This window comes from Lampetra fluviatilis, chromosome 14, assembly GCF_964198595.1.
Source record: "Lampetra fluviatilis chromosome 14, kcLamFluv1.1, whole genome shotgun sequence".
NCBI lineage: Eukaryota > Metazoa > Chordata > Hyperoartia > Petromyzontiformes > Petromyzontidae > Lampetra > Lampetra fluviatilis.
In genome coordinates this window covers 10,505,668-10,531,611 of record NC_136288.1, presented here as the reverse complement: position 1 = coordinate 10,531,611, position 25,944 = coordinate 10,505,668, and the positions used below count along the sequence as shown (strand labels likewise).

The 25,944-nt window shown below is 45.1% G+C and overlaps 1 protein-coding gene across 1 annotated transcript in view; it reads right to left on the bottom strand.

Annotated features, from left to right (window-relative positions):
• Window positions 1-8,235: 8,235 nt before the first annotated feature.
• The window catches only part of LOC144935868 (solute carrier organic anion transporter family member 5A1-like), a 41,448-nt gene continuing 23,739 nt past the window's right edge, over window positions 8,236-25,944 (bottom strand). The window contains exons 3-9 of the mRNA XM_078862700.1: window positions 22,445-22,674; window positions 18,623-18,787; window positions 14,987-15,185; window positions 13,644-13,806; window positions 11,759-12,003; window positions 9,709-9,773; window positions 8,236-8,988 (exon numbers count right to left, since the gene is read on the bottom strand). Of these exons, the coding sequence (XP_078718826.1) occupies window positions 8,408-8,988; window positions 9,709-9,773; window positions 11,759-12,003; window positions 13,644-13,806; window positions 14,987-15,185; window positions 18,623-18,787; window positions 22,445-22,674 (1,648 nt within the window). The 3' untranslated portion in view covers window positions 8,236-8,407. The remainder of the gene's footprint in view (window positions 8,989-9,708; window positions 9,774-11,758; window positions 12,004-13,643; window positions 13,807-14,986; window positions 15,186-18,622; window positions 18,788-22,444; window positions 22,675-25,944) is intronic.

The window sequence follows — 25,944 nt, the reverse complement described above, 5'->3', positions numbered from 1 at the left end:
CCTTTGTAACTTCCATATTTCTATGACGGTAGCGGTTTCAATATATAGGACAAGTGACACTGAGGTTTCACAAATTAGTATCGATGTTATTGACCACTTAGCAATGCAGGGCTGAGTCAATCAGGCATCAATGTTTAAACGTACAACCTTACGGTTGCGAGACAAGCACACGAACCTCTGCACCACCCAACAGGATATCCCGATACATAACAACATTTTCATACTGTATCGTTGTTCATATCATTCATTGAATTCGCTCATTCAAACGATATGCCTGTAGTAGAGTTGATATGTAAACACACAAATAAAATACCTGCATGCCAATGTATATGCTATTTCAATAATCCCTATCAGATGTTAAGAATGCAAGTTCTGCATTTATTTGAAATATCTTTATTGGCGTCTAAAACTACGGGCAGGATTTTTTGTTGTTGTTAATTCTCTCCTCTGGCCTATGTGCACGTTCTATAAAGGGCCATTGCCGGAAACGTCACTTCTTGGACCCTTTAACCTGTGTCATTAACGAATGTGTTGAATTTATTTGTTGTGTGTACAACATTGTGCCGTTTTTTAAAAACAAAGTGCTCATCTCTGGTGCGTCAGTCATGATGTGGGGGGGGGGGGAAGAGCTTGTCCATTCTTCACCATGCGAGGCAGTGCGGATAGGTGAAGGAAGCAAGGTTTAAATTTCGATTTAAAGCTTTCGTGACTGCAGGGATTCATCTTCTTGGTTCTTTCGGTAAAGTCACGTAGAAGGGAAATAATAAAATAATAAAAATAAAACATAATAAAATAATTCTCACGACGTTTCGGCCACAACGCAAGCAGCCGTCCTCAGGTGAAGAACAGGTCTGTCGAAAAGGCTTGGAGCGTCTATTTAAGCTGGGTTGGAGGGAGAAGAGAGCCTTGACAAAAGAATTTGCATATCAAGAGGAAGTTAGCATATTTATGGGAAATGCAGATATGGGATTAGTACTACTTGTGAAATGCGTAGGAGGTGGGCGGGGGGTTTAAAGTCATATTATGCCCGTGGATTATGCAGGATTAGCAGCATCAAAGGGAGGGGATAGGGGGTAGCATTAGCACTGTTCTTCACCTGAGGACGGCTGCTTGCGTTGTGGCCGAAACGTCGTGAGAATTATTTTATTATGTTTTGTTTTTATTATTTTATTATTTCCCTTCTACGTGACTTTACCGAAATAACCAAGAAGATGAAGCAAGGTTTGTCTCGCCTGTTGCCAGGCTAGTACGAATTATCCAATCTAGAATAGCTTGGTAACACCTAGATGGAGAAGCCTCCGTCCAGCAGTGGATTGATCATGGCTGGCTGATGATCATAACTCTTTTCAGAGTATACTTCTCAGAGTATACATCTGCTGCTGTGTCCTCACCGAACTCTAAACAGATTTTACTTCTTGCATCTTGAATCCCTGCCTCACTTGATGCAGCAAATCTGGCTGTGACGGTTCCACCTGATGACGGAGACTTGCGTTGCCTCCAAAACGTCGTGATTTTTATTTTATTTTTTATTAATTTTAATTGCATTTTTTACCTACGTGACTTTACCGAAAGAACTAAGAATATGAATCCTTGCAGTCACGAAAGCTTCAAATCTAGAATCTTCTCAGAGTCTCCGAAGCGTGTCTAAATATTGTCCTTGACGTAGATTATTCTTTTAATTCTACACATTACTGACATTAGAAAATTACAAGTGAATTCATGAATGGTCAAATTCCGGGTGACGACCAATGTCTATTCGTAGGTGAATGTGACTGTTAAATAAACACGGCATGATTATGGCATCGTTGCAAGATAAACATAGCAAATAAACCATATAATTGTGGTTTTCATTTATTGTAGATGCAAAATATACATCGAAAGTCAAGCTATATATATAAACATATTTCATGCAGTTTTTTTTTTTTACATTTTTAAAGCATACACTGATTGCCACCATCCTTAAGTGATTATTTTCTTACAGCCAGTCCCTTCAAAATAACACACACATCTCGAAAGCAAACGTCACAATGTTCACATACATGTGTATATATACACACACACACAGAAACGTATTTTACTGTATGTGGGTAATTATTTTACAAAAAAATCAATTCCACTTGAAAAAGTTGTTAGCATAATTTTGCATTATAGTTGCATATTGCTAAGTATGACCACTGGGAGGACAGTGCCACTGATAAAATATTTATAGTCTTAAACCAACACATGTGCTATCATGAAGCTTAATACAATTCCAAAGACAGATTGTAAATTCCTGTAAACAAGTGCACATGTCGTTACTAAACCACGTGTATACCTGTCCCAAATCGATCACCAAGCAGTGGTCCAAAAATCTTTTGAATGTTACCACTGCACTCATACTTTCGGCTGCAGCTACAAGCAAGCGCATTTCTTTTCGACTTAAAGCTTTCGTGACTGCATGGATTCATATTCTTGGTTCTTTCGGTAAAGTCACGAAGAAGGAAAATAAGAAAATTAAAATAATAATAATAATAAACAATTCTCACGACGTTTTGGCCACAACGCAAGCAGCCGTCCTCAGGTGAAGAACAGGGCTGTCAGAAAAACAGCGTCCTAATGGCTCATTATGTTTAATTTTTCTTATTTCTTATTTCCCTTCTACGTGACTTTACCGAAAGAACCAAGAATATAAGCGCATTTCCTTATGAATCTACCAGTGTTTCTCCACGCCTGCCGCGAAGACGGTCGCTATTTTGAAAGTTCGCTTTGAACACGTGAGTGGACGAAGAACAACGTGATAAGAATGACAGGTTGCTGAGCTCCTTTGCATGGGGGAACGATTGGGCATCTACGGCTGGCCAGGTCATGCTGCTATAGGGTGCTGTGAGAGTGCACAGTGTGTTCTATATAAAGCGGATGCAATAGATCGATAAACATTGATAAGAGGACAAGCGCTGGCAACATATCCAGCAAATATATTACGACTAAATAATAGTAAGAATAATCAACGATTTTTGGGTTTAGATCGCGTTATTTATAAATGTGTCGTAACCCTCCACCACCCGACACGGCCAATCAGTAAAAAAGTGTCACGTTGACAAAAGACAAATAGTTCACTGCTTTAGCCCACCGGTGTGTTGAAGCGCGAAACCACAACATTTACAATTTGAGTACGACGTTTCGCTGGCAATTGCATCCAGCATCATCGGGCAATTAGCCAATTAGCCCGATGATGCTGGATGCAATTACCAGCGAAACGTCGTACTCAAATTGTAAATGTTGTGGTTTCATGCTTCAACACACCGGTGGGCTATTTGTCTTTTGTCAACGTGACACTTTTTTACTGATTGGCCGTGTCGGGTGGTGGAGGGTTACGACACATTTATAAATAACGCGATCTAAACCCAAAAAACGTTGATTATGAACAATATTGGTCGCGAAAGCCTACGTGTTAAACTGAATAGTAAGAATCACTGTCGAGTTTAGTCTATTCACGTGAGCGTGCCTTGCAAAAGAGATGGTGCAACTCAACGTTCTATGTAAAACAAACAAAAACATTAAGTTGCGTTGACAAAGTAGGAACGTGCACATCAGATGGAGAGACTTGACAATCGTTCGGCATACTAATGTGCACGTGCAAAACAATCCGAGAGTAATTGAATATCGCAGCGCATTTCTGTTGGCCTTGGTGATACGCTTGCCAGCATCAATATTGTCAATACGGTCGGTACCGTCTCCTGCTCGCGGGAGAATAGGGTGATTCAAGCACAACAGTTATCCCTGAATCGCTTGCAAAATTTCGTTCTCGATAAATACAACACACTCGGCTATTTGAGTCCATTCTTCCCACACCGTTTCAACCCGACTAGATTCTACACGCTGCTCATGTACGCAGTCGTATTAAAGTCCGATTTTAAACCTTAGCACAATTAATCACAGCCAAATAAGAGGCTCGAGAAAATATGAATACCATAGGTGTAAGAATGAAGCCACGTATACAAATTCTGGCTCTGCCACAATTCAAACACAATTTTGTTTTAAATAGTGCTTTGATGTCATTACTTTTATTGCCACAAAGCCACTATATTACGACCACAATATATATCAACACAATTCTACACAATGTCATTCCCATTGTGTGTATCAGCATTACGTCTCAAGGCGAATAATCCATTCGGAACTCTTGCAGGGCAGTGCAAAGCCACCTGTGTTAGGGGGGACAGGAAAAAGAGTACCTGGAACTACTTTTGAATGCCATTAAAGCAAACAAACCTCTTATCTGCATTAGGGGGAAAACTTTTTTCATCCAGCCTGTAAAAAAGAGAAACATGTGTCACGTGACAGTCAAACATGATGTTTGTCATTTTCAACAGTGGGAATATAGCCAACATATTCTTAGGTTTTTTCGGTAAAGTCACGTAGGTAAAACATTACAATTAATAAAAGTAAAATTTAAAAAATCACGACGTTTCGGAGGCAACACAAGCTTCCGTCTTCAGGTGGAACCGTCACAGCCACGACAGCTGTATCAAGTAAATGAGAGATTGCAGGAGCTACCATTTACTTGATACAGCTGTCGTGGCTGTGACGGTTCCACCTGAAGACGGAAGCTTGTGTTGCCTCTGAAACGTCGTGATTTTTATTTTACTTTTATTAATTTTAATGTTTTACCTACGTGACTTTACCGAAAAAACCTAAGAATATGAATCCTTGCAGTCACGAAAGCTTCAAATCTAGAATATAGCCAACATTAATGAAAAACAAAACGCTTTGACCTGGGGTGTTTTTGTTTATCGTGTGTGCAGTCATTCGTGAACAGGATGAGACCATTAACTCGCTACACGTGAGAGTCCGATTCAATCGCAGGTGACTCTAGGGCGGTGGTTCTTCTTAACCCGGGGGGCACGCGGCCCTTTCTGCGGGTGCCGGACATGGCCAGATTTTTTTGTTCAAAGCGTTTTGCTTTGTATTTATCAACATACATTTTTTTTTAAGATTCAGAACCAAAGAGGCGCAGGCTGCAGTGAAGGTTAAGGACCCACTGCTCTAAAACACAAATGTTTAAACCAGGATCTCTGAGCTTTGATGTCCGAGCCGCCCATCTATCTCCGTCACCAAATATTTTAAACTCGGATAAATATAAGGAGTGTTACAATTAGCCAGCCCCCCCCTCCGCATCCCAATTCAATAATAAATGATTTCATGTGTTTACATTGCGGTGAATGTAGTGGCTTCCAGTGGCTAGAGCAGTCAGGCCAATCCGTTACGTACAACATTCACAAACTCAAAACGTGTACATTCTTCGCACACGTTTGTCCGTGACGTGTAGCGCAAGCTACAGCGATCAATATTCACCGATGAATCATTACACGCGTGTTGTTACATCGAGAGCACTTGGAGCAATCCTGACAAGCTCCACTCTCTATACATTTGTCGGCGTTTTTATACAACATGCCATTCTCACGAGAACTCAAGTCAAGGTAATATGTACAATGGAGCTCGGCGTTTATATTTAGCTCAATTTGCAGAGACTAAAATCGATCGTGAATCACACGATGATTTGTAAAAAGGGAATTATCGTCGGTTGTAAAGTAGCAATGACCAGACCAGTATCATCCATTCTTCTCATTATTCTTGCAAAGTGGTTCGTTCGCAGGTGTCGTATTGCTAAAAAAGACGTGTTATATTATAAGAACGTACATTATATTGTATGTGCATCTCAATAATAATACATATATTACAATGGTGTAGTATACACTGAGCTAATTTTTGTGAAAACACTCTACATAAATCAAATTGCTTTTTGTGGTTAAGTACTGCATTGAGTTACAATAGTGTATGTGTTCCACTTATATTTACATTCATAGCAGAAGGTAAAAAAAAAAACTCACAATGAATATTGCATCCAATCGTTACATTGCGGTAGCAATTATTTCGCAATTTCTTAATCACATTTGCATATGAATGATATGTAATTCATACCTGTCCAAGTGGATCCAATGCATCTGGACAGGTGCACGACGCCACAAGCCAAACAAACGCATGAGAATTGTTACCAAGGGAAGGCATCGTTTCGCGAATCTCGCCGCTAGATCGGCGCTTGCAGACAACGCACTTTTCCGCGTGTACTATGTACAATCTTATCGACGCACAGTGATTCGTATCAAGCAAATATCAGGTCGAGCATAGATCCAAGTGTATTATGCCAGGTTGGGCTGCGTGTTGAGCATTTACTCTCTCTCTCACTCGAGCTTTTGCCACGCACGACTACTGCCGAATTATATCAATCGGAATATGTACTGGTAGGAACTTCCTGGTTACACCAGCCCACAGGGGATTATTGTGTCCGTCCGTCCGTCGTGTATCCAAAAATGGGAGGGGTTGAGCTAGGTGGAGAGGGAAGGGTGGGTAGGGGCTGGGTGGGGAGGGTGCTTGGGTGGGAGGGGTGGAGCTGGGTGGGGGGTGGGAGGGGTTTGGCTGGGTTGGGAGGGGCTGGTCACCCCGTGGTGCCCTTGTAAAACTCAACGTTTAACCTACTCACGCCGGCTTGTGCCCGCCCTCACAGTCGGGCATATTTGCGGAATACACCACGCCGCCGTTGACCCTGCAGGCCATTGACCGAGCAACCCAACGTTCATACCAGCTCCCTCCGCAGGAATGTGTTGCATCTGATAAGTCAGACGAATGCAGAGAAGTGAGTGTATGAGTATGAACACGAGTAAGATTTGCTGTGCATGGCGAAATTTCACGAGGATAAATTAACGTACGTTGAACTTCTTTCGCACTGCACGTAGTAGCCAAAGCGTGCTCATCGGAGGTGCAAATGCTCAACGCAAGCGGCTGTGAAAACTTGCGTTAGGTTAAGAATGTAGCTGCACAATATTTTTAAATGTTTCGTATCAATGTGTGTTGTAGGCATAGTGTTATAGTTCCATTACACATATAAGGTTATACCTAGTCTGAGCATGAGAGTGTAAGCCATCAGCACACGTGTTTCACATGTAAACTAAAGTGTCATTGAGTTACCAGAGGTGTGGACTCGAGTCATGTGACTTGGACTCGAGTCAGACTCGAGTCATGAATTTGATGACTTGCGACTCGACTTGGACTTGCATAACAATGACTTTGTCCCACCTCTGTGAGTTACATATCCAGTTTATTGTATATACGTGTTCCTTATGCATGTGTCTTTCCGTATTTATTCGTGTGCTCTTAATGATGTCTTAGTACAGTAGAATTGTAAGCAGATTGTAACGTTCCAAAATAAATCATCTTGCTTCACTGACATTATTCAGTGTAACCAGTGACGATTATGTACGTGCGGATGAAATGATGCTCCGTTAAAGTGAGTGTATAATTTACATGGTTTGTTTAACATTTTACTTCTGAGCGCAGGCTATTGTGATGGCATGCCTTGCCATACAGCACCGAGTGACCGGCATAGATGTCCGAGTGAGTGCAATGTTTGCGATGTTTTTATCAGGTTATTGTACGCCGCTGCATTGCATCTAATGTACACTTTCTATACATGGGACCAGATCCACATATTTATTAAGCAGCTGACATGCAGCATCGCTGATAATTCCATCCTTTCCTTTTTGCAGGTAAAGGAGACATCAACACACTTTCATCTAAAGTCATCACGAGTTTAGCCCCTACTCTATTCATGACCGTTTACACACATATCTGTAAATATGGCTATAAATTCCAAATGTTGCGAAGTTGAATTTAAGTAAATTTTTTTCGTATTTATTAGCCGAGGTATTTAATGTCTTTTTTTTAGCACGTGACGTTTTAATGGTGTATAACGAAATACTGCACAAACGTGGCATGTTCATATTTATTTATCTCTATATTGCAAGACGCACACGTTTATACTCCCTTCACAGTTCTAATCGCCATACGTACAATATATGTCTGTAAGGTGTCAACATCCAGCACTAACTCCCATCTTTGCCAAGACGTGTCGAGCCAACGTGGAAGAGTAGGCCAAAGAGCCCACCGTCAGGGGCCTCATAGGGCTTCCTCTGGGTGGAGACACCATCGCCACATTGCGATGCTGTCCCCTTACACTCGGTGCAACGATGCGACGCACGCACGTAAGCGCGCACGCGCGCACACGCACGCACGTAAGTACGAACGCGCGCACGTAAGCGTGCACGCAAGCACGCACATGAGCGTGTACCCACGCACACTCAAGTGCTTGCGTACACGTACACGCACGCACGCGCGCACACGCACGCACGCACGTAAGCATGCACGCGCGCACACGCATGCACGTAAGTACGCACGCGCGCACGTAAGCGTGCACGCAAGCACGCACATGAGCGTGTACCCATGCACGCTCACGTGCGTGCGCGCTTGTGTACTCGCACGCAAGCGCGCACGCACGCGCGGACGACGAAGGCACCGGACGCGCGACGAACCCCTACACCCGGGTGCTGCCGAACACGACGTTGTCGTTGGAATCGGCCGGCGCCATGGCGCTGCACAGGCTGATGGACGCCGCCCCGTCGCTGTAGTCCCGGTGATGGACCAGCGCCGGGCTGCCGGCGGGCGCACCCCTCGGATCGGCCGCCGCCGCTGCGGCCGCGGCGGCGGCGGCCGCAGCGGCGGTCGCGGCGGTCGCGGCGATGGCGAGGTTGCCCGTCACGAACGAAGGGCAGGAGCGAGTTCGCATGCAGCCGCGAATGCGCGCGCTGCGTTCGGCGCCGTGACCACCACCACCGCCGGCGCCGCCGGGCCTCCCGTCGGCCGAGGAGACGGCGCTCGGCTTGTCGCCGGCGGCCATCGAGGCGCGCTCCTCGCGCCGCTTGATGGAGTACCACGTGAGGAAGATGAAGATGAAGCCCATGAACTTGATGCCCGCCACGAGGCCGAAGTAGACGAAGCGGAAGGAGGTGACGTCGTACTCGAGGCACGAGCCGTAGGCGCCGCAGTCGTGCTGCTGCCACAGCATGCACGTGGTGTCGATGACGGCGCCGAAGTAGATCGGAGTCGGGATGTACGCTGGCGGGAGCGAGGGAGGCACGAGCGCCGCGTCAAGTGCCGTTAAGCGGCGAGAGCTCTCGAAACCGGGCTGGTAGAACTGCCTTTTTGTGTTTTAGTTGATTTATTTTCATTTAGTTTGTGCTTAGAGCCCGCTCCTTTAGTACCATGGAATGATAATAAAAAAATACTTTCATTTTATATAGCATCAATCAGCACACATATTCACCAAGCAAAAGAAAACTCTACTACCAAGCAAAAATCTAAAATTAATAAACAAATTAAGAAATGTCACTGAGGCGAGTGTCAACGCCTTCAACCTTTGCCCCCCAAAAATTTTAAACTTTAACTGAAATTAACCTCAAGGTTTACTCAACTTAAAGTTACAGGACTGCGCATTGCAAGCTCGCCACTGAATACTTTGGTCATCATTTTCCTGGTGGCCTGGGGGCTGTGTAGCATGGGTGTGGGCTTAGCATCGTTGGGTTGCTGAGAGTGTGGAAATGTTTATCTATAGAGGTGGCCTTTTTGGCTTGCAGATAGTTATTTTGCTTGAACATTTTGAGCCAGGCTCAGTCTGAATTCTGGATACGTGAAGTCCGGTTAGCCGGGGGTTTATTGGAGAATTAAATCGCATTATTTTGCTTTACCAGTTTCCAAACCGAGCCTGGCTCAGTCTGAATTCCATACACACGAAGTCCGGCTAGCCAGAGTTTACCGAAAAATGAAATCTCATGTTACCTAGAGTGCGCAGCAATACGAACTGCATGCCGAGTGCCAAAGGCCTTTCTGTTTCTTCCACCGATCTGGATCAAGACAAAGATAATCATCATTCGGTCTTCCACGATGACAAAGCACAAGAAAACACAAACACTCGCGTATTGCACCTACACCACGAGTATACCGCATGTTCGTTGCAATCATTAACGACCATCATCATCATCATCATCCTTCATGGTCTTCGGACACCATCATGCAGTCTGACTTCTGCACATGTTATTGCTCCGTCTCAGCGGTGGTCATACTCTCAGCTGTGGCCCTTTCTTGGCTACCGCTCCGTCACCAGTCTCGTCCATCGGCCAAATTACCTCCCAGCTATATGACGTGTCCAGCCCAAGCCCGCTTACTTCTATTGACAGTCAACACGATGACCCACCTCCTCCCCCCACCCCATAACTTTTGTTCATTTTTCCTCGCCTTCCCCTTATAACAAAAAAAAGTGCGTGCTCACGCACGCACTCCCTACGCAAGTGGGGTGGTGAGATCATTTCATTCAGAGAGTATTTGGCTGCGATACATTTCCACATGACGAGAAGCCAATTCATTAGGCGATGGGGTTTTTTTAGTGATAGCCAGGTCGGTTCTGATAAAAAGAGGCAATGGGCTTTACCTGGTTATTTTTTTTTTTAGGTATTCGTAATAAATTTCTCTCCCTCTCCCCCAGCCAGTGAGCTCTACGTTTCGGGCTTCTGCCCACGGGGTTTCTGTGTCTCCTTTTCTCTTTTTAAATCCTTTATATTAAGTTCACTTGCTTGCTTGCGCGCTTACGACCGTGCAAATCTTTCGGTCGTTTTTTAACCCACTTCCCGTGATCCAATCGAGCTGACATTTTGCACACAGACTCGTTGTGCGTGACAAGAAATTCCAAATTTGTGAAAAAAAAATTCCTAAATTTTACACTTTTTAGGAAAAAAAAAAATATATTTTATTACCAATTGCTTAATGGTGGCAGGCAATCATCTGACCCATAGGTGGCAGCCATCTCAAGCCAGAGGACGAGAGGACTCTAGCCACCACGCATATAAAGGATTTATAGTGAAAAACTTTGTTTTTACGGGTTAATTTTTATTGCTCGTGATATGTACCGGGCTTTTGTCAGAATAAAACTATTTTAAACAGTCAATGCGATGACTCCAATTTCAGTTTGCCCTCTGCTTTCCTCCTTCTGTATGTCGGCGTAATTCCCAGCACATGACAAATCAGACGATAAATGCTCATTGAACATTTCTCCTTATCGCACATTGGTTTTATTAATCATCATATTGTGCTTCCTCATGTCTGTGCAATTCCCACGTTCTTCACCAATATCGGTTATTGATAACACGTAGCCTGCCTGGGGCTATTAAAACGTGCATATTAATTTTCTCTTGTTTTGGCGGGGAATTGGTGGTACTGTGGTTAGCACACTACGCTATGTACCTGGCGACCTGAGTTTGAACTCCGGCCACGGTTAACACCAGCCGTGAGTGATACCTGAACTGGTCCTGGGTCCCACGCCTTCACCAAACCGCACGGTGAGGTATGGACAAACAATCCTCCATAACTCACGTGGTCTACGGAGACTATTATCTCGTAGTCTGTGACTTTCAATGCTTAATTGTTCTTCAGTGGGGCATGAGCAGCTAAATGTAAAAAATAATTTAAAAAAAATCACTGGCTTTGAGTTCGTAAAAATAACCAAATGTAGTTTTACTCAAGAGGGCTTATATATTTTTTTTTATTATAAATCCACTGCTGAATGAAGGCCATATCGATCACAGTGGTTGTTTTGACCATACTTCACCACGCTGGTCAGTGTAGGTTATTGGTGATAGGCGGAGGGGAGACCAGGACGTCTTCATATATCCCTCGCCACTTGGTGTCATTTGCCGTAACCGGGAATTGAACTCAGGGTGCCGGATCAGTGGCGCGGTGCGCTGCGCGCCAACCGCCGCACTACTCCCAATGCGTTCCCCTCTACGTCAGCCAATCGGACCTTTGCCCAAGCCTAGCACGGAAAGGACCGCAGCACCTGAGCGTGACGATGATGGCGGAGGGTTGAGCGCAGGCCGTGATGAGCGTGACAATGAAGAGGAAGATCAGGAAGGGCACCAGCGTGCGGCAGTCTCTGGTGCACTTTCCCGGCAGCGCGTGGCCGCTCTCGTGCAGGAACGTCTTGATGATCACCAAGTGGATGTGTCCCCGATGGCCGCTCTCCGTCTGTGCGATCACCTTCTGGCTCTGGATGCACGCGCAGTCCGTGAAGTTGTGGATGTTCTGCGAGCGGCCGGAGTGGGAGCGAGCGGGAGGGCGAGAGTGGGAGGTCACACGGATGTCGGTCGAACGTCGGGTCACGTGCAGGGCGCTTTGTACGCACGTGCGTTGAACCTCTTTCGCGCCGTGCCTAGCCAGCCGTGCTAATCGGAGGGAAGGGGATGGCAAATAGGTGCACGGAGCAAGAGCACAGCACAGCGAGCGGCTGAATTGCTCAAGTTTCGTGATAATTATTAAATAGTTATAGCTAGCCATCGAACAAAAATGGTGACTGCATCGCACACTTTCAGATGCGCTTCTGCGGTCATCTGGAATGGTCTTCCTTCCGATATTAGGAAGCGACTGGAACTATGCACTTTTAAATGTAGATTGAAGACGAATTTCTTTAAAACTGAATCGTTGTGTTTAGTTTGTTGCCCTTCCCGGACAACTCCAATTAGCACGGTTGGCTACACACAGTGTGAAATCAGTTCAACATTTCTATCTAGATGGCGTGTACAAGGAACATTTTGGATTTCATCATCTTTTCATAGTGTGATGCACAACGTACATTTTCAAAAGGGGCCTGGTCACAACTGATAGCTCTACTGAGTGGCTTATCGTGTGGAAATTTAGAGCAGCCAAATACTCTCAACGCACGTTTCTAAAAGTGGAGGTAAAAACCGGAGGACCCCGAGAACAATCCACGCGACTACGGGGAGAACACGCAAACTCCAAATATACAGCAGCAGGCGTCAAGGGTTAGGGATCGAACCCACGACCTCCTGTATACCAGGCGAGGTAGTTAACATCTCGCTGCCATGGCGCCCAGCAGAGACATCCAAACTCTTTAATTTCAACCGCCTCCATCTAAAGTTGTATGCCATACCCAGCACCAACCACCGAGAGTTGAACGAACCGAAGATGCCCCGCGGCAGCACGTGGCCAAAACCACGAGGGAATGAAACACTCAACCCGCAACTCGGCACTCGGATTACAAGTGGCTCCGACAACCTACGTGGCAGAACCGCCAACGGCAGCAGCAGCAGCAGCAATAGGCACAAACATGGCCACGCACACCATACAGACATTCACAACAACAACAACAACTGTGGGGATAAAAAAAAACAATTGGTCAGGCCCGTTGGGAACGAACACACTTGAGCCCTCTTCTTGGTTCTTTCGGTAAAGTCACGTAGAAGGGAAATAATAAAATCATACAAATAAAACATTCTAAAATAATGCTCACGACGTTTCGGCCACAACGCAAGCAGCCGACAGACCTGGTCTTCACCTGAGGACGGCTGTTTGCGTTGTGGCCGAAACGTCGTGAGAATTATTTTATTTTTGTTTTATTTTTGTTATTTTATTATTTCCCTTCTACGTGACTTTACCGAAAGAACCAAGAAGATGAATCCCTGCAGTCACGAAAGAAGCTTTAAATCGAAACACTTGAGCCCACTTGGTGGTTAGTGGTGATTGGTGGTGGCGGTAGTGGTAGTGGTGGCGGTGGTGGTGGTAGTGGTGGCGGTGGTGGCGGTAGTGGCGGTGGCGGTGGTGGTGGTGGTGGTAGTGGTGGCGGTGGTGGTGGTGGTGGTGGCGGTGGTAGTGGTAGTAGTCGTGGTGGTGGAGCTGCAGTGGGCCAAGCGCGTGTGGCGTCGTACCCCGCTGGCCGAATCCCTGGCGGCGGCCGTGCAGCCGGCCAGGCAGGGGTTGAAGTATGTGATGCCGTCAGAGCCGCACACGGGGCTGTACTGCTGCATGCGGCAGCCGCAGTTCACGTTGCACTCCCACGTCAGGTTCCGCCGCGTCACCTTCAGGGAGGGCCTGACAGCAGACCCGACGGGGCGTTGGGTGGCGGCCCGTTTGACGCGTTTGCTCGGCGCGAACGGCGGGGTTTTCGTATCGGCGTGTCGCGTACGGCGGCGGGGGGGCGCGTCAACGGGGCCCCTCCGGTTAGCTACGGTCGGCTCGGTAGGGCGCGAAAGAAGTTAGAAGTACATGCATAGATAGGTAACGGGCGCGTACGCGCATTGACGGGCATTGGGCGACGGAGCAGTTTAATGCCACGGCCGCCGCCGCGGTGCGATGCGGAGTGCGCGTTTTTCGTGGAATCGTTGCGTCGATCGAGATTGATCGTGCGCTCGAGATGCGTGGATTGAATTGTGGTGGAGAAAGAAGTGGGCTTTTTTCTTCTTGGTTTTTTCGGTAAAGTCACGTAGAAGGGAAGTAATAAAATAATAAAAATAAAACATAATAAAATAATTCTCACGACGTTTCGGCCACAACGCAAGCAGCCGTCCTCAAGTGAAGAACAGGTCTGTCGGAAAGACAGCGTCTGAATGACAGACCTGTTCTTCACCTGAGGACGGCTGCTTGCGTTGTGGCCGAAACATCGTGAGAATTATTTTATTGTTTTATTTTCATTATTTTATTATTTTCCTTCTACGTGACTTTAGCGAAAGAACCAAGAAGATGAATCCCTGCAGTCACGAAAGCTTTAAATCGAAATTTAAGTGGGCTTTTGTTTTATTAAATCTGTATCGCAGGCGAAGGCGGCCACTTGCGGTAGGCCTTCATCTAGCAGTGGATTGACCTTTGGTGGTGGTGCTGAAAATGATTTGCTAATGTTACCTTTGCAGGCTACTGGATGAAACTGGACTGTATAAACGAGAGCAACACAACCGAATCGTGACTGTTCCTCGAATCGCTGTGGGGGAAAGGATCGTTCCATGAAACATTGTTTAACAGTTTACACGCCGCAGCATTGATGCCAAATGCACGTTTCATTTCAACACGGGTGCACGTTTTTGATACCGCCAATAAATCGCAACGCACGTTAAATCCACGAGAGCGTGACGTTTCCGCGCGCCAATTATTTTTTGTTATCTTTCGTGCCGTCGCAACTTCGTAATTTTAACGATTAAATTGAACCGCCCATCATTGTGTCGCGAGCGCTCGAAGCGGTGGCGCGAAAGTCGGCCGCAACTGGCTTGCGAGGTCTGACCCTGTGGTGTAGGGGATATTGATGCCTCCCAGGTTGATGCTCTCGCATCCGGCGATGAAGAGCGTCGAGAAGCAGAGCAGAGAGACTCCGCAGCAGATCATGGCCAGCTTGGCGGATTCGCGAGCACCCAGCTTGAGTTTCTTGATGATGAGGCCGCCAATCACAATGCCCACACCCGCGCTTGGGACGATCACGATGCCTGCGCGTTTGGTCAAGAGGTTGCGGTGAATGAATTGGTCAAAGGAGGTCAAAGGTCACCGTCGTATGTTCTCCATCTAGTGTGCGATGATAATAATATCTACCGAATGTTGTGATGTCACCAAGTTGACTTTCTGGTATCAGATACGACGTATTACAAACTCCCACTGCACAAAAAATGTATCGTCTTTACGACCCTGTTTCCATTCCTCCCTGAAAACAACCCCCCTCTCTTCTCCCATCCTACAGCGACTGCTACTCCCCAGATATCACCAGGCATACCCCAACCCCTACCATTTCCACTACCCCTATCACTACCCCTAACATTACCCCAATCACTACCCCAACCCCTATTACTACCACTACCCCTATCACTACCCCTGTCACTACCCCTATCACTACCCCAACCCCTATCACTACCCCAACCCCTATCACTACCTCTATCACTACCCTAACCCATATCACTACCCCAAACCCCATCACTACCCCAAGCCCTGTCACTACCCCAACCCTTGTCATTTATTGTATGCCAACCCCCCCTGAACCACTCCCACCTATTTTCCTGTCGCCACAAATACACCGCCACTTTTGATCACCACACTCTTTATCTCAACCACGATCATCTGATGTATAATTTGATAATTGCTCTAAAGCACCTCGAAATATGGTGCGTTATGAATCGATATAAGAGAAGGGGCTCCAACAGAAGGGGATTTAGAGAGCCCCTCGCAAGGTCATTTTGGCCTGCTCTTCCGCACTGACCAATCATCTTGGAGGAGGTGGCAGTATCCACACTTTACCCCTCCACACACGACCCACCAATCGACCAACTCAGATGTAACCATCTCCACTGCTGGATGGATAGAGGCAGTGGTGGATTTAATAAACTCGTCGATTGCGTCAACTGTCGCGCCATAAGATCGAAGTCAGTGACCCCTGGATTGCAAGTCGTCCAGAATGCTAACCATTACACAACGGTAGCATCCCTTAGCTACGCTACCGGTGAATAAATTCCAAAAGGCCAATATACGGATGTGCGTTGTCCACTTGAAAGAAAATACAATTTCCCACCATTTGGCTCTGGATTTCAAGGTTACCTGAAGACTGAGGCTTTTATGATTATTTCCTTCAGAAATGCAATCACTTTTGCCGCAAGGGAGTTTTTTTTTTCCCGATATTTTTCTTATCACACAATTGCATGAGAGCCACTGACGTCAATCGAAGACCATTCATTCGGGCTGTATGGGTGGCATGTACAGCGTCTAAACAATAGTGATTGACAGGCCGTGTCTACTACACGGGGACCATTCTTCGGGAAAAAGCATTTCCCAATTCATGAACATCGCTTAAAGTTAACCTTGAGCACAAAATTTAGGTAATTATGCCATTTTGGACATTCCTTCTTCCATGAAAGAAAACAAAATCTACAATAACATGTCTGCTGAAGGCCTTGTAACGTCATTACCAATGATCGGCTGAATCTAACGTGTAGGCTAATGCTATTATTTACCATTGATTTTATTTATCACAATATCGCACCCAATGTTGAATAAGGAGTGGCTGTTGTTATAGTTCCGAAATTTACAATCAAATATTAAAATAAAACTGCACATCAACGTATATTAAATTTCCTATCATCACGTCACATGAGACTCGTGCAGAAAATTGACGACACATTTAATGGAGGCTCCATTGTAAAAGCCACTGACTTTCTCACCAGACTGTATAGAGCAGAAGAAAATGGTGATTACACTGTTACACATCTATAGTTCTAAGTTGTCCCTCTCCCAAGACGTCTGGTGAGCATTAAAGAGTAGGCCAAATACCCTCCAGAGGGGCTGTCTCGTGCTCCCGCAAGTGGAGACCCTCAAACAACAATGGCACGAGCAAAATATTGCAGGGCTGCCCCTTTACACCTATTACTACGTAACGTGTATCGCCAGAAAGTCAATGGTACATGGGGCATAGACGTTAGACAGGATGTGACGTCACAACATCCGGTAGATATTATTACGGATTAATTAGAGTTATTTTTACATATTTTGATTATATATACACGTGCAGATATGAGCAGTCACTGTATACACTCACACAACCACATGATGCAACTCTTTAGGAATGCATCTTCTTGGTTCTTTCGGTAAAGTCACGTAAAAGGGAAATAATAAAATAATTAAAAGAAAACATTATAAAATAATTCTCACGACGTTTCGGCCACAACGCAAGCAGCCGTCCTCAGGTGAAGAACAGGTCTGTCGGAAAGACAGCATCTGAACGTCCTCAGGTGAAGAACAGGTCTGTCGGAAAGACAGCGTCTGAATGAATCCCTGCAGTCATGAAAGCTTTAAATCGAAAGTTCTTTAAGAATGCTTATAGTTCGTTAGGATTGACTGAGGCACCTTGAGGATTGATTTTCTTTGGTTCTTTCGGTAAAGTCACGTAGATAGACAAATAATAATAATAAAATAAAGTGAATAAAATTATAAAAATAAAATAAAAATAATAAAAAACAAAAAAACACGAATGTAAACTGTAGACTGGTTCTTAACCGGAGTGAGTGTACTGGCAGTCTATAATGTAAACTGTAGCCTGGTTATTAGGATTCTTGAGATTCAATGTTATTTCCCTTGGCTCACAAAGGCATAGTGGAGCACACTCAGGATACCTAAAGTTCAGTGTTACTTTTGAGGCACAGAGCCAGACTGAAACATCTGTAGGACTCTCAGGGTGCAGCATTATTGCCTGAGGCCCAGGGAGAGAGAAGAAAGCACTTTCAGGTTTCTTATCATTCAATGATATTGCCTGAGTCCTCCTGAAGCCAGACTAATGAGCCTCGAGGAATCTCGGGGTTAAACATGAATGCTTAAAACTCAGAGGTTCAGTATCAAGGGCAGCATGGAGACCTCGCTACGTATGGGCTCATTAGATGCGACACTGCGCACAGAAATTTGACATTGTGATTAGATGCAAGCATATGCTGCCCTTCATTGTTGAACTATTAAAGATATTTTTTATTATACCAGGTAAGGCGCACTGAGCTGTATAGCTCTTTTTCAGAAGAAACAATTACACCTCAATGTGGAAATGTATAGCAACCAAATACTCGAAAACCCGTGTTTCTAAATGTGAAGGGGGAAAACTGGCGGATCCGGAGAAAGATCTACGTGACCACGGGGACAACACGCAGACTCCAAATATATACAGGTCAGAGGTCGCAAACGGGTTTTGATTCCTTACCCGTACCCGGCCACACCAGGGTCGCAAACGGGTACCCGTACCCGTACCTGGCCGGGTACGGGTAGCCGGTTATCGGGTAGGGTACGGGTATCGGGTACCCGGTTGCGACCGCTGATACAGGTGTCAGGGGGTCGGGATCGAAGCCACGACCCTCCCCGCCTACCAGGCGAGGGAGTGAACATCTCGGCGCCCTGAGCGTACCCGTGTAGATGCTGGCGCTTGAGGCTCGGATGCCGAACTGGGACTCGATGAACTTGGGTATGAAGGTGATGAAGGCGGTGACGATGGCGTTTTCCGCGGTGTAGGAGAGGCTCATGAAGAGGAAGGTGCAGTTTCCCAGGATGCGCGCGGCCGCTCGAGGGAGCTCTGCGGTACAAACGGGCACACAGAGTCAATCAGTTTGATGGGGGGTCGCGGGGGGCTGTTGTAGGTTTGGGGGACGCCCTCTCTGTGTATTCAATCCTTTCCCTCCTCGACTGGGGGACTGTGTGTTGTTGTCTTGGGGGGAGCGGTGGTGTAGCGGTTAGCACGCCGCGCTACGAACGTTGCGACCCAGATTCCATTCCCGTTGACGGCCAACATCCAGTGACGATTATCTGAACCGGTTCTGGGCCTCCCCTAGGTCGACTCAGCCACAAATGAGTACCTGGTGCAGTGTGTAAACATCGTCACTAGGGAGACAAAGGCGACCGGGCGTGGTGTTGGCCGCCCACCCCCTCGTGTGCCGTGCCAGCCTTCATAGGTGCTCGCTAACAGCACTTGCCCCAACAGTCTGTTAAGGCTACACGGGAGATGTTTGTCTGCGTTTTCTTGGTGTGGTCTTGGATTGTTCTTGCTGTTGTTTAATTGCCTTGCCCAAGCTTGGAAGTTTGCTGTACTTATGCAATTCGAACCTATATGCTTTATCTATTAAATAAATGTATTTTCAGTGATTTTCTTTCCTTTCCGATGCTTTGCACTCCTATCGGTTTATTTTTGCATTTGGTTGTTGCTGTCACTTTCTGACCCCGTGCCCCTACTGGACATATGAAAAAAAAACAGCTTCATAGCTCATCGGATTTCTCAAGGTTAAAGAAAGATTCAGATTTTCACCACCACCTTTTACTTTGGTTATTTCAGTACTAGTTTTTGTGTGATATACGCATATGTAAGCCTACACTACACTATGCATAGTACTGGTGGTAGTAGTATACGTAGTAATGGGGCTTGCTCTAATTACCAATTTTATGTCATTAAGCCCCTGAATTAATCTGGCCCTGCTTACAGGCAGATGGTAAATTCATTTTTCTGACAGAGCTGAGTCATTGATCCTTAACTACGCCGCACTTAATGGGTTACATGATAGCGATTACGTAGCATGCCTATTTTAACTACGTTCTGGAATTAATTGTACACTAAACACCATATTCTGACCCTGCCATCTTTGTCGGCATTGAGGGCATTGCTTTATGGCCAATAGTGCCGCACTTGCGAATGCAATTAGGCAAGCCATTTGTGACTGGACCATTGTTCATGGCAGTTTTGGAAGAAATAAACAACCCAACATTTTTTTTATTTAAAGCTTTCTTGACTGCAGGGATTCATATTATTGGTTCTTTCGGTAAAGTCACGTAGAAAGGAAACAATGAAATAATAAAAATATAAAACAATAAAATTCTCACGACGTTTTGATTGCAACACAAGCAATCATTTGAAAAAAGTGGCTACTTTTTTCAAATTTTCTTGCTGTGGTTTTCACACCTGATGATGATTGCTTGTGTTGCAATCGAAACGTCGTGAGAATTATATTGTTTTATATTTTTCTTATTTTATTGTTTCCCTTCTACGTGACTTTACCGAAAGAACCAAGAATATGAACCCAAAAACAGATACTTTAAAATAGCAAATGCACTTGTTATTCACGTTGTGTTTAAATACCATTTGAATGCCATATGTAAGTTTCTCTCACTTGTGTCAAATATGTTTAGTTTGGATTGCCTACTAGATTTCCCCTATGTATCGTACTGGTTGTTTATGAACCGTGTTTATAAAACATTCTCCCCTCTTCTCTTCCATGAAACTCCTGTAAAGCAATGATCACTGTTTCATTGCTTTTATCGCTTTATTTTGGTGATTTCGAAAACGTCTTGGTTTAGCCATATTTGTTTGTTGTAGTACAGATTTAGACTGTTAACATTAATCTAAATTGTCTTGTGGTCGTTATTGTTTGGCTTGCATCCCACTGGGATTTTTGCACACAGCGTTGATATTCGGTGCTTTTTCTGCAAGACTTTGCTGTCTTTTCCTGGATTTTTCTGTTTGCGCGTAGACACTTTAAGATGTTTCTTGTTCATGTGTTTTGTTTGTTGCGGTTGCACCCGATTCAAAAGCCGAATGGCTCACAGGGCTACACCTAATAAATGAAACTGAAACTGGAAACCCTCCATTCACCATGTGACGTGCTTGCCATTTTAGCCAGGTCACCATTGCAACGAGACCTCCTTAGCTCAACTCTCATTAAATCACGGGGGGGGGGGGCCGGGGGGCTTCTACACAACCGACCAATGAGCTTGCCAGGAGAAGCGGCCCGTGGATCATCTCCTGAGATGCCCCGCAACACCACAATTCTACTCCTCAAGATTTGGCAATGCCGACGCCAGAAACGGTGGCCTGTGCCGAACGTTGGGAGAAGACTGCGTAGGTTGGACAGGAGACAAAAAAATAGCCGAAATAATCTGACTAACTGATCTGCGTTTGGTGTAAGATAACAATGGCTTTTTGTTTAGTGTGTGGTGTGTGTGTGTGTCGTAAGCCAGCACGGTTAAGGAAGTGAAATATAATAATGGGCACGCAAAATTTTCACTCCGCAAAACTGATATAGGGAGAGAGGCTCAGGCAGCGAAAGACATCGAGACAAGTCAGCAATAGACGATGATGGAGAGACACAGACACAGACGGACAAGATGAGACAAAGGGGGAATTCTAGAGACAATGACGATGAGACGGAGCGAAGGAGACAGGTTGAGGAGACAGAGGCAAAATAAATTAAACACGGAGAGAAAGATGGGGAGGGTTACACGGAGGTCGACGGACAAGAGAGACAGAAGAACACAGAGGGAGACAGAAAGACAAAGAGATTAGGAAGATTATTCTAGATTTGAAGCTTTCATGACTGCGAGGATTCATACACTTAGGTTTTTTCGGTAAAGTTTCGTAGGTAAAAATAAAAATAAATAATAAAAATAATAATAGAAACAAAATAATTTTCTTATTATATTATTATTTTATTTATATTATTATTTCTGTTATTTTTATTATTTATTTTTATTTTTACCTACGTGACTTTACCGAAAAACCTAAGAGTATAAAGAAGATAGATAAAAACGGTTGATAGTAAGAGGGAAACACGGACAATGAGAGACACAGGGATGCAAAGGGAGATACAAACAAATAGAAAGGGAGACAAAGTAGGGAGCAGATGAATGCAGCGAGAGGAGAGGAGAGATGAATACATTGAGACAGGGTGACAACGACAAAATGCAGATAGAAAGAGACGTTCCAGTATAGATATATTAAAAGAGTACTATTCGGATTATAATTTCCAAATACCTTGCCAAACTTAGATAGCGTACAATATTTGGTTTTTAAGAGAAGGTTAAAGAAAAGGTGGTTTGCAATGCACCCTTAAATATAATGAACTCGGCGACTTGCCTCCGAAGCTGCTTATAAATTATCTATTCATTTTCTTGGTTCTTTCGGTAAAGTCACGTGACTTTACCGATAGAACCAAGAAGATGAATCCCTGCAGTCACGAAAGCTTTAAATCGAAAAATAATGTATTGTTTAAGCATGTGGGTATGAGGACTTGGAACGCTCGAATTTTAATGGTGATCTTGCTATCTCGTCATCATTTTAGATCCGTAATTTTGGAACCAATTTAGTTTTTTTGTACTACTTCTACACAGCTAGCACCACCGGCGGTTCGAATCGCATCCATTAACGTTTGAGGTTTGCGCGGCGAAGCCAAACGCTTCCACGGCTAACCTCTGATGTCTTTGCCAAAGCCGACGGACGAAGAAGCGTTCGATTCCTCGTTGCTGGGGCACTTCTGCTTGAGTCCGTTGTCTTCGCTCTTCCCAGGGTCCTCGGCTCCCGGCTCGTCACTGCCCTGCTTGGATTTCTTGTGCGGCCGCGGGGGAAGCTTCTTTGGGAAACTGAACATCGGGGCGACCACCAACGACATGGCCACTGCGCACATGAGGAAGCCGCTCCACCTGCAAGAGCAGAATGAGGCTCAGAAACATGTATATATATACACGTGTTAAGAGAACGTAAATGAACCGTGCTCACATTTATTATACACGTGAAGAGGAGAATCGAGCTGGTCGAAAAAGGGTCTTTATATGGACACCAGAGGTCGCAAACGAGTTTTGATTCCTTACCCGTACCCGGCCGCACCAGGATCGCAAACGGGTATCGGGTACCTGATTGCGACCTCTGGGATGAAGCCATGTTGCAGGCGCGGGTGGGTTGATTCTAGGAACTTGAATTGTGAGAAGAGACAAGACGTTGAGAAATGAGTGACAAACAGTTACTCACCAGTGACTCACGGCCTACCCGTACCCGTACCCGGCCGCACCAGGGTCGCAAACGGGTACCCGTACCCGGCCGAGTACGGGTAGCCGGGTATCGGGTAGGGTACGGGTATCGGGTACCCGTTTGCGACCTCTGTGTGGGTGTGATGTAACCCGCGTGATGCGTGGTGTCCTCCAGATTCACGTCGAGATGCACACGCGGTTCTTTCTGCTGCTCGCCTGTGTGCTGGGCTCAGCGGTGGGTGCTTCCATCATTGGCAAGGTGAGGTTATCCATGAATTTTACAACAAAAAAAGATATATAAACATCAGCTCACACCCCACTTACACTCATCATCCCAAAAGCCAACTCCGAACTCCCCAATTCAATCCCCTTTCGTAGCCCGTCTCCCCACTTTTCCGCCAAACACCTTCCCTGGTCTTTTACGATCCGTCCCCGCACCAATCCGATCAGTGTCCTCCACTCAGATATCGCATTGCGTGTCGTGCACGGTAGTGCTCACGTGACCCCTGACCTTTAACCCGTGTTGGTGTTTGTGTGTGAGGGTACCGAAGAACATCCTCGACACATCCTCTGCAGGGAAAGCATGGCGATGTTTAGTGCTTTCGATTTAAAGTTTTCGTGACGGCAGGGATTCATCTTCTTGGTTCTTTCGGTAAAGTCACGTATAAGAGAAATAATAAAATAATACAAATAAAACATAATACAATTAGTTTATGAAATTATTTGAAAGTCACGTAGAAGGGAAATAATAAAATAATAAAAATTTAACATACAATTATTTTATCTAATTATTTTTTATTTTTATTATTTCCCTTCTACGTGACTTTACCGAAAGAACCAAGAAGATGTTTAGTTCGTCGCATATTTAATTGCTTGACATGGCCAGCGATCTTCCCTTTCATCAACCCATGCTCAAGTATGGCATATATATATGTAAATAAAGATCCGCTTGTTGTTGAGGAGTCTTTATCCAGCAGTGGATTGACAAAGGGCTGAAAGATATATATATATTTTTTTTGTTCATACACACATGTACGTATATTGAACGTCTTTCGCACAGTGCATAGCCAACCGAGGTGCGGGGAAGGACAACAAACTCAACACAAAAAGCACTTGTAAATAAATGGGTGTTCAATCTAGATTTAAACGTGCTTAGCTCCAGTGGCTTCCTAATATTGTAAAGAAGTGCGACACGGCCGCAGAAGGGCATTTGAAAGTGTGCGATGCTTTCACCGTCTTTGTTCGATGGCTCCCTAACATAATGTCACTCTACTTGCCAATGAAAGCCTCTCAAGTGTGCACTCAAAAGCATCTAGAACTGTTATTGATGAGCATTTTTGTTTATATTTTTAATAATTTCATAGAACAATGTTTTAATGTACGTGTGGTATACATCTACTCTGCAAGACGAGCATTTGCGGTGCTCAATTTACACGCATATGATAAACCAATCTGCCCTCTAGTGGTGCATTACAATATCATGTATATTTTTTGTGACACTATTCAATTCAATTTAGAAAAATCCAATACACTATTTCAAACATGCACCACTAATGCAGGAGGCTAAGGTCAATGGCCTGGGAGGGGTGTCCATTATTGATGGCTGCGCAGTTATTTTTGTCTATCGCAATCAAGGCAAAAACATTTCAATGTGACCTTAGCTCCTGAGAGCTTGCAGTGCGTTCTCAATGGATCATGAATTTCGATGGCGTTACGCAATGCAGCCGGGCTGAGAGTGCCCTCTGCTGTTATGACACGTTGGGAGGACGATTAAGCACCACGTGGGGTTTCCTTGAGGATTACACTGGTCAACAACAAAAAAATAATTTTTTTCTGGCCTCGACTTTTGCAGCTGTTTTAGACTAATTTCAGGGTGCTGATTCCAAATCTGATCTCAGATTTGCTCTATCACATCTCATTTTTATGCTCTCGGCATACCCCATTTTCATTGATTTTTCCCGAAATTAACTCTGTCACTTATGATTGCAAGTTGTTGCGAGTCAGTGACTGCTTTAGTGTTAAAATATGGTGCTGTATTTTTAGGATAGTGCGTTTATAATTAAATTTTATGTAGATATCCACATTTATTTAATATATTTCTTCTGCAGTTTTTATTGAAAATGCAATATTTGATATCTCAAAAATAGACAAAAACTGATGCCAGATTTGGAATCAGCACCCCAAAATTACCTTAAAACCATTGAAATACCTTGTGCCAGAAAAAGTGTGTTGACCCAGTGTTATCGGTATATGACGAGTGCTTACGATCTCTGCAGATACAGAGTGATCCCACAATTAAGGAGCATTACATGTTGTTTACAGGAAAAGAAAAACAAGTCACGTGACATAAAATAAACATTAAATATAAACGGAATGTTTTTTTTTTGTTCATATGTTACTTTAACTTCCTGGAAGAGGCTCAGAGTCGAGCCGCTCGCTGCTCCTCCGGATTGAGAGGAGCCGGTTGAGGTGGTCCGGGCACCTGGTAAACGATGTCCCCCAGTCAGAACCGGCCCTAGACCTTTGGGGGCCCTAAGCAAAATTTGGTTGGAGGCCCCTTTGATGTATGATTTTTTTTCACCCACTCGCTAGCAGTGACTTTAGGGGGCCCTCTGCTGGCCACGGGCCCTTTGCAATTGCAAGGGTCGCTTAGTGGCTGGGCCGGCTCTGCCCCCAGTAGACTCCCCTTGGAACTCTACCGGGCAACACGTCCCACTGGGCGAAGACCCCGGGGCAGGCCCGGGACACGCTGGCTGGACAATGTCGCTCGGCTGGCCTGGGAACGCCTGGGAATTCTCCAGGAAGAGCTAGAGTCTGTATAGAGTCTTGTATAGTAGGGTGATGTAGTGTATAGTAGTGTATAGTGTATAGCAGAGGTGTGGACTCGAGTCATGTGACTTGGACTCGAGTCAGACTCGAGTCATGAATTTGATGACTTGCGACTCG